This window comes from Pseudonaja textilis, chromosome 4 (assembly GCF_049901715.1).
Source record: "Pseudonaja textilis isolate UNSWEBS1 chromosome 4, rPseTex1.2, whole genome shotgun sequence".
Classification (NCBI taxonomy): Eukaryota; Metazoa; Chordata; class Lepidosauria; order Squamata; family Elapidae; genus Pseudonaja; species Pseudonaja textilis.
Window position 1 is genome coordinate 30,639,192 of NC_141993.1, and position 9,993 is coordinate 30,649,184.

The following is a 9,993-nucleotide window of genomic DNA, read 5'->3' on the forward strand; positions in this document are numbered from 1 at the left end:
TGTTGCAATTAGCCGTAACTTTTAAACACAGATTTTCACCAAATGCCTATTAATGTGGAATTCATTTGCTCATTAAAATAAACATATACATAATATTGAACTCTGGCCCTGAAATGACTTGTATTTATATTGGTTATTTAGAACAATTCTCAAGTTGTTTTCTCTCCAATCTTTCCATGGAAACCAGTTATTCTGGGACTAGGTGGATTGAAACTGGATTGTGGATTGAACTTTCTCTTGATATATTGGCATTTTCTCTCAGCTCACACATCAGTTACACTAAAAAGGTCATAGTAGATTAACTATGACTATCCTACAGTTATAAAAAAAGAATAATACTATCATGCAGAAAAGCACTCAATTAAAATTATCTCTGTGAAAACAATTCAGTTTATAGCCAGATATAACCTATCACATCATTTACTGCTAAATTTGAACAAGACATATACAATGGACTCATATACACGTCTACTTGTTAATTGATCTTTCTCCCTTATGAACTACACTATAATAACCACTTTTCCGCATTTCAGCCTTTAACCACTTGTCTCCTGTAGATAAACTGGCTGGAAATAAAGCTGGCTTGGAAAGGTTTTTCTCCCATATTTCAAATCTTTCCTCCATTTTGATGACAGTAATGGCCAGCTGCTTTGTTTGAATAGTGGTTAACGGGGCCCCTTATTGGCAGATTCCTCTGTTTCTTTTGCTCCTTCCACAACTGCTTTCCCTCTTCTGAGAATGGAGGATGAGGGGACAGTTTTAACATCCTTCCTGTCACTTGGACTAGAAGTAGAAACTTGGCAAAATACTTGGCCAATATTTCATCATTGCTGGGTTACCATATTCTCCCCTCTGCAGTATTGGATGGTAAATATGAAAAGAAATTGGCTGGAAGGCTTTGCTCCTGGGATTCCAAAGAGGTGGAAACTCCAGGACATGTTCTTCTTCACTTCTTCTTGTATGGAAACATCTCAATCAGATTCATACTACCTCTAATTAGGGATATCCTGGTCACCTGAATTTGGCCATGACGAGATACTGTTCATAGATGAAGTACACCTTGTTATAATGCATGTAGCTAGGTTTTGTACAGCAAAATGCCCTTTTGTAGCTCTGATTCATTTAAACACCTGATATTTTTCCTTTGTTGATATTAATAGTTTTAGATGCTTTGACTGTGTCATAATTGTAGATAACTAATATAATTTTAGTTTTTGCATTATAATTTAATGTAGGCTGTATCCTGGATCTCACTTGTAGCTGTTAGTTTGTTTTACAAATGTATTTTAACTCTTAAATTATATATACTGGTCTACAACTGCAATAAATTGAATTGAATTGAAAAGCATTGTTGTGTTGAATCTGCTAGGGAAAAAAAACAGCCAGTACTTACTTGCTTGCTTGCTTGCTTGCTTGCTTGCTTGCTTGCTTCCTTCTTTCATTTGTTTGTTTGTTCATTCATTCATTCATTCATTCATTCATTCATTCATTCATTCATTCATCTCCCAGCACAACCAAGGAAGACTCTTGGAAGCTCAAAGTGATAAAAACATAACTGTCAAGTAAAAAAAAATCTTACAAGTTCGTTAAACTTTATAAAAGAATAAGTTGGCTGAGATTCTAAAGACAATATGGAAAAGCTGTTTTCAACTTCTTTGGAAAAGCCAATAATGTTGAAACAGGCAGATCTCTAATAGGAACCCATTCCAAAGGGCCAACCTTATCACATAAATTCAATACTTTTAGCCTTCAACTCCACTTCCCAAAATAAGAGATAGTCAAGTTTGTCTCCCAGCCTGATCAAAGTTGTTCAGCTGACTCCAATAGTAAAATATGATCCCGCAGGCAATTTAGTGCCAGCCATAGAGGGTTTTACAAGATAAACCCAGCACTTCAAATTGTCTCTAGGAGCTAATAGGAGGTCATTGCTCTTGGGCCACTGCATTCAGTATCAACTTAAACTTCTAGGAAGTCTTTAAAGAGAGGCCCAAGCAGAGTATGTGGCAGTAATGTAATCAGGTGCTGAGTCATTGCAGTCAATACAGCTGAATCGTTGTTGTTGTTGTTGTTTTTAAGTTCAGCCTTTATAGGAGACAACTCACCAACCCAATGCAAAATGACCAAAGAAGAAATTTGAGGCTGCAAGGCTGTTCACCATAAAATATAGAACTGGAATATGCAGTTTTGACTGAGGATATGCATCCCCCACAAAATGTTTTATTACACCATTCATTTTCATTGCTGAATATATCATTTCCATATATTAGAATGATATTTCTTTTGTGGCTACTATTTTTTGAATTCCATAATGGGTTTATTTCAGTGTGTCACATTTCAAAATTGGAAAGTATATCCATTAAAATGGAGTCAAGTTTCTTAATCCCCATCCCCATTCATAGTTTAATATATACAACTCCTGAAAGTCAATGAAAGTGTAATTACTAGCTTGGAGATAAATGTTCTCCTGTGAAGGCTAAAAATAAAATTTGAAAACTCTAAAGCTAAACAGATATCTTCCCAGAAGAATATACGTACACACAAACACATCACATATATTCATTTCAAGTTTGTGTTTTCTCTAAGACACTTCATTGTGCAATCCATAGCTATAAAATGAATAAAAAGGGGGTAAGAGTATTTTTGCTGAAATTGTACCAGTCTCAGTGTTAAGTATAGAGAAACAAGAATTCTTCAATGTTTATTATATGTTTCTGGGACAGCAGGTTGCCAAAATACAGCTAGCCCTCAACTTACAACCACAATTGAGCCCAAAATTTATGTTGCTGAGTGAAACATTTGTTAAGTGTGTTTTGCCTCATATTATCCTTATCACAGTTGTTAAGGGAATCACTGCAGTTGATAAAATTAACAACACAATTGTTAAGTGAATCTGGCTTCCCCATTGAATTTTCTTGTCAGAAGATCTCAAAAGATGCTCACATGACCCCAGGATATGCACCTGAATTTTGATCACAGGACCATGGAGAATGGGGATGGCGCAATGATCATAAATGTAAAAAACAGTGACAAGTCATTTTTTTTCAGTGCCATTGTAACTTCAAATAGTTACTAAATGAATTGTTGTAAGTTGAGGACCACCTGTATGTCACGTTAGACTAGAGGTTCTTTGTGGGAATATGGAGAGACAGCATCAAGTAAAACTAAAAACAATTAAGCCTTCCTTTTTTCTTTTTTCTTTTGCAAATGAAAGACCCAGGAGCCAAATACAAAACTGACCACATTCTATACAGGTTATATAAAATTTAGTTAAGCAGTTTTTATATTCACAGTGTAAGGGGCTACTTTCCAAATCTGGGTAAATTACCCAAAATTGAATAAAAGTTTTTCTTCAGGTAACAACTTACAAAGCCATTACTCCATCACAGGGACTTTAAATTGACTTAAAGTATACTACCTGTGTTGCAAACAAAGGATTATTGGATAATGGGATTGAGTCAGGAAATAAAATGGCAACCACTGGCCTAAGTTGTTGCAAGTTCTCAGATGAGAAAGATCATCATATGAAGTAGCAATAGCAAAAGCACTTAAACTTATATATCACTTCATAATGTTTTACAGCACTCTGTATGTTGTTTACAGAATCAGCATATTGTGCCCAACAATCTGGGTCCTCATTTTACCAACCTCAGAAGGAGGCTCTGTGGAGGCCAGAAACAGGCCTGTTTCCAGCTTCTGGAGTCATTGGGAAGCCCGTTTTTCACCCTCTCCAGACCTCCACATGGGCCGCGCACTTATCTGCAATCCAAAACAGGCCGCGTGGGGACTCTGGGGAGGGGCAGGGTGGGTGGAGCCATCCAATCATTGTAACTACCGGTTCACCAAATCAGATGTAAAATTAACATCCGGTTCGGCTGAAGTGACACGAACTGGCTGAAGCTCATCCCTATCTGCCATACTGCATTCTAACCACTGTGCCACCACATAATGCCAATCTTCTAGCAAGTATCACTAGAATGCAAAAATCATTCTTTTGTACTGTTGTTGTAGGCTGAGTTTAGAATTTTCCCCTTCATTAAAACAGTAATCTTACTATTATGAGTAGTACTGTGATTCTAGTAGACCTCTCCACCTGTTCAGAAATCTTTAAACCAAAGACTTAAGGAAGGAACTTATTCATTTGAGTTTTATTTATAGGTTTACATGACATGATCTGAAAGCAGTGCCTATAAATAAAAAATACAGTTGTGGGAGGGACAATAAAATAATTTTAATAAACTCTGTTACAACAGACTTTCAAAGGTAGCTTTAAAGAAATGTCTGTCTTCACAGGTAACTCATTTGATGGTGTTTTGTGACTTCCTTTCTCCTCTCCCCTTTCTTTAAGATATTTGAGCAGTTTGTCAAGACCAGAATAAGAGAAGAATATAAGGAAAAGAAAAACAAACTACTGCTAGCCAAAGAAGAATTTAAAAAGCTGCTTGAGGAATCTAAATTGTCACCGAGGTATGAAGCAACTTTCAGATACAAGTCCTAATTGAATGTGGATTTGTGACTAAACTGAGATTATGCCAGAAATCAAGCTTCTGAATATGAATGTATCACTTAGAGTTCTGGACACAAATATTTGTCATCTTCTGATGACATCTTCTGAGACTGTTTGAGACTATCAATCTCACAAACTTCAATATTCTTGCAAAAGACTCTGATACTTCAGAGATGACACCCCCACTGCTAGACCTTGTGAATTTTTTAGAGATTTTTTTAAAAAATATTCATTAATCCCTATTCCATCATAGTTACATAAATTTACATGATAGAACTGTAATATTTTGCCAGCCTTTTAATAGATGGTACAATATATAAAGGTACTTTCAGTGGCAACTCAAATCATAGACAAGTTTTTAGAACCAGTGGTGCTTATTATACTCTACTCTTTATTATTCTCTACCCATTTTCCCTTTTTCAAAGAAAATATACCAGATTTTCTTCCATTATTCTATTATAGCTAAGGCCCAATTTTTGAAAGGTTGACAACATGTTAGTGTCAACCATCTCCACAATCTTTCTTATTAAACCCTAAATTATATAAGAGAGGCTAAATTCCATGTCCAGTATAGGTTTCTGTATTCAAATACATGGAGAAAGTGCATAATTTATGTCAAGAACATATTTGATATCTGCAGCTATATTAATGCAGTAACCAATAGTTAATGAAGATCTAATTCATTGTCATGCATTGTAAGCAAGTTGAACTAAATATATTATCTCAGTATATAAAATATACTGAACAGTCAAAATCTATTACTGTATTTTATTATGCTTTGCAGTAGCAGATCCAGTTGCAAGCGTGATTAATGCTTGCTGTATGCCCAAGTACACTTTATTATATTATAAAATCAGTAATGTCTTTTCTGCCTTCTGACAAATTCCAAATTATATTCACACAAGAATTTATCATTCATAATGGTGACTGCACACTAAACATAAGATTTTAAAATGTTGCCTGTTTTGTTTAGCTGTTTTCCATGATCTTTCATTGAAAGAAGTATCTAAGAATCGTTTATAAAGTTATGATTCTTATTTGTAATTTTATTAATCATTAAGATAGTTTATGATGACAGATTTATATTACAGAGATAAAGAAAAACTTGCTCATTGTTTGAATAATTTTATAAACCTCCCTATGTTAATGTAGGGAATAATTTTCAGATTTTAACAATGTATTATATTTTTTTCTATATGGAGAATATTGAAGAATTATTCAATACCTATGAGAATGAAAGTAGCTATGATAATAATTTAAAAGGTTGACTTGCACTGCACCATTATAGTTATTTTGTTAAAGATGAAATAAGAATATATATATATAGCTATTTTTCAGTTGTTTTTTGATTATTGGTGTCACTTTGTTACGGTCTTTTCACCACTATGGTCACACACAATAGTTATGGGAGAAGAAACGTAGGACAGACTGCTAGATGCTTGAGTTCCAACAAAATCCAGGATATAAATGTAATAAAAATTAATTAGAGACAGTTTCGTCTAGTAGTTAAGGCAACAAGCAGAAACTGGGAAAATGTGAGTTCTATTCATGCATTAGGCAGGAAGGTAGCTGGGTCTAAGCAACCCTACAAAGAAGGCAGTGTCAAAATATTTCAGAAATATTGCCAAGAAAATGAGAAAGACTTATCTAGGTAGTCATCAGGAATCAAAAGCTGAATTGAAGGCGGGGGTGGGAGAGAGAGGGGGGGGAGAGAGATGGGGAGAGAGAGAGAGAGAGAGATAACACATAAATATTAGGAATATTAAAATCACATAGTTGCAAAATGCTGCCATGATGACTAGGACAATCACAAAATACCAATTTGCAAGAAATCAAATGGATAAGATATTCTCTATGCCCTTTCGTATCTACACTCATATCCTTTATCACTGAATGCTAAGTCCAACCCTGGATGTTTTTGACATTTTATTTGTTTTGGGCATGTGGGCTAATCACTGGGTCAGCACCTCCTTTCATTTCCATTTTTTAAAAAATAATATCATGTGGCAGATACTCAAGTCAAGTCAAAGTTTATTTCAGTCAAAGACCAGAAATGAGAGCAGGTACGATACATTTTCACAGTTTAAAATAATTCCCCAGGCGGACGCTTAATATTGCAGAAAACTAGCTTCTTGTATTGTAAAGTGAACCAATTATTATCTCTATTTTATTATCTCTAGCAGGAACACTTTGCAAGTCTTCACTTTTTAAGCTAAAACAAACATGTTCTGTGTTACTCTAGAAATATGATATTTATCTCTGTCAAGATCATGGGGGGAAAGGCCCTTTTTTCTTGAATTGAATATTTTCAAGCTACTAGAAAGCAAATATACCTAGGGAAACCAGGGGTGGGGGTGGAAAGTTATTTCAAAAAGGGATCAGAATCATTAGATTCATCCATTTTTCCTGCAATGCTTCAAAAAATATGACCCTTTAAATACAACAATCCCTTCTAAATTCTCCACTTTCTGTGATTTTCATGGGGTGCCTAAAAATTACTACATGACGTTATGAAGCAGGGTCATCAAAAATCAAGATGTCTGCCTTGCTCATGTGATTAAAATTCTGCCTATTTACTATGGACCTTGTATGTGTAAAGCACACACACACACACACACACACACACACACACACACACACACTAAGAACAGGTTTTTAACTGTGTGGTCCTGAATGCAATTTACATAAAGCCAATCATTGAAATTTAAGCTAGAATTTCCATATGCCATACACACTTTTTATTTAGCCATACAAATTATTTCACAAATTCTCCTATATATGTTAGTACTGGTCCCATCCTCCATATTTCCAGAGAGAGTCACACTTTAGAATAAAAAAATATTTGACTCACCAGTTCTGATGTAAATCTTAGCCTTTTAAAATATTATGCTGCTATGGAAGGAAAGAAGCCATGTTGTTTGGCAAGTTTTAGTGAAACTATTTAAATTCTTAATTTTTGAGAATCCCATCTTAATTATGTTAGATCATCCACAGCGAACTAATTATTCCTCGAGGTTCCATGAATCAATAAATGAGTCTATTATGTGAAAGTGGAATATTGACTTAGGATGAGAAGCCAAGCAGGTCAATGAATTTTCGAGATTTTTGACTTTAATATTTCCATTTTCTTTTCACCTCTGTGACAAGGAAAAGATGCAGTAAAAATGGTTTCAGTAGGGAAAAAAAAGCCTGTGTGTTTAAGAAAGAGCCAAAGAGTACAACTGTCAACTCATAAAATATTTCTATGATCTCTTTAGAGTTGCCAACAGAAAGGGAGGGGGGAAAGGGGTTTGAAAGAGCAGTGCAGCAGCTTGGAAATCGAAAGTGCATTCCATACATAGTTTTTTAGAGATAGTAAGTAGGTGACTGATGTTTCTGCCGTGCAAAACTCTAACTGGAGAACATGATTGATGACTCTTGGCTATGGATGTGCCTCATTGGAGAATATGAATTATGATACACCCAGAGGCTGGGGAAAAACCAGGGTCAAGGGTGAAAATGAATTATGAGTCTCAGAGTCAGCTACACCCAGGCAGTGCCGGATGTGTTAACTCCCACTAAATCCTTTGAAGTTTTGAAAGCTTGGCTCAAGACTCATGATTTAATTTGGGGTGACTACCGGAATCCTGACAATAACCATCAATTGCAGAATGCAAACCTCAGATCCTGATGACTCACCCCAAGGATGTCAAACTCAAAGTCTGCAGGCTGGATCTGGCCCATGAGGTGCTTAGATCTAGCCTGCTGGAAAACAGCAAAGGACCACCCCATGGTGCCTCTGCCAGTGAAAATGGAGCTCTGGAGGCCTGGATCCCTTTTCACTGGCAGAGAGTTGCAGGAGGCCAGCTCAGCCAAAAATGGAATTCACGAGCCCATTTTTGCTGGCAGAGCACTCCGGCCCCCACAAGTGCCCCAACATGAGTGATGACAAGCTGGCCACACCCACCTGGCCACACCCACCCTGGCCCCTGATGTCAAACACAACCCTGATATGGCTCTCAATGAAATTGAGTTTGACACCCCTGACCTACCCAGACTGGATCCTGAAACATAGGACACATATATTTGCCTTCATTCATAAACATCTATTGACCCAGCTTGCAGTTGTATGAGAATCCTTGCTTATTCTTTGATTATTCCTTTCCCATTCTAGGACCACCTTTAAGGAGTTTGCAGAGAAATATGGTACAGATCAACGTTTTCGATTGGTTCAGAAAAAGAAAGACCAAGAGCATTTTTTCAACCAGTTCATACTTATCCTTAAAAAGAGAGACAAAGAGAACAGAATAAGGCTACGGAAAATGAGATAAAAAGGAAACCTGCAATAAGAATACAAGTCAAATACTGGGGCATCTATGGTTGGAGAAGATGAGTGGCATGCATTTTAATATCATCTTTTGAGTTTTTTACTCCCAGCAATTAGAGGAAGGAAAAAAAGTCAGAAAATCCGAAGAGCCATCTAAGCACACAAAGTTTCTGTCTGTTGTATATGGAAGACTGCACTGCAGAAATCTGTAGTATATTTCATTCTCAGAGACTTAATGTTTCATATTGAAGCTCTCTTTTTGTACAACATTCAAATTTGATGCGTTTCTAATTACATAATATTTCAGTCCCTTAATTGTTTTAATAATTTATGAAAATTATTTGTAATATACACAAAATTGAAATCCAGCATGATTTGTTATTAAGCAGAAGCAGATGCCATCCATAATAATATCAAGGATTTTTTTTTAACCATTTAAGAAAAATAAAAGGTAACACTATACTTCTCTGCACATTTATTTGGAAATAAGTCCTGTTGACTTTACCAACACTTGCTCCCAAATAAAAGTGGTTAAAAAATGCTGCACAGTTATGTTTCGGCAGCTTTGTACATTAAAATAAATAAGTAAATGGTTTAAAGGTCCAGTGATACTGAAGAAATCATTATTCAATGTTCATAGGTCTAAGTCTAGTTTTCTGAGTCGTAGTAGTAATAGGGTATTAATTGTAATCATAGTGAAGATGTGAAAATCCTGGCATCTTTCCTGTAGAACAGTGTATAAATCTTTACCAAAAAAAAGCTTTGTAATTAAATTATTCTCAAAATGCTCTAGGCACATCAAGACGAGCAGCACTTCTATATTAAAAGCTATTATAAAGAAGTTATTTTGTAAACCCGTCCTACTAATATTTGAGTTATTTTTATTGTATGCGAAGAGTTTGCATGAGATCAGTCTCATCTTTGTATAATCAAAGATTTTAATCTTTTTTTAATTAATAAATATTTTAAGACTATTGGTCATGTTGTTTTACCAAATGATTGAAATTATCTCTAAAATCACAACTTTAATTAATCTATTTAATTGAAGACTGAAGAATAAGTATGGAAGGGGAAAACTTTTTCTAATTCTAGCCAACGTTCTTTAATTTAGTTTCTCCAGAAGAAGGCAACCTTCTACAGTTCAAATCATCTCGGATGACAGGTAGTCCTCAATTTGCACCAT

At 35.4% G+C, this 9,993-nt stretch overlaps 1 protein-coding gene across 3 annotated transcripts in view; it reads left to right on the forward strand.

The window, feature by feature from the left end:
- TCERG1L (transcription elongation regulator 1 like) overlaps positions 1-9,784 on the forward strand; it is a 177,945-nt gene extending 168,161 nt beyond the window's left edge. For 2 of the 3 annotated variants that reach the window (XM_026710607.2, XM_087932519.1), the window contains exons 12-13: positions 4,346-4,464; positions 8,658-9,784. In XM_026710607.2, coding sequence (XP_026566392.1) covers positions 4,346-4,464; positions 8,658-8,814 — 276 coding nt within the window. In that variant the 3' untranslated portion in view covers positions 8,815-9,784. The remainder of the gene's footprint in view (positions 1-4,345; positions 4,465-8,657) is intronic. The other variant, XM_087932520.1, reaches the window with a different exon arrangement.
- The last annotated feature ends 209 nt before the right edge of the window (positions 9,785-9,993 follow it).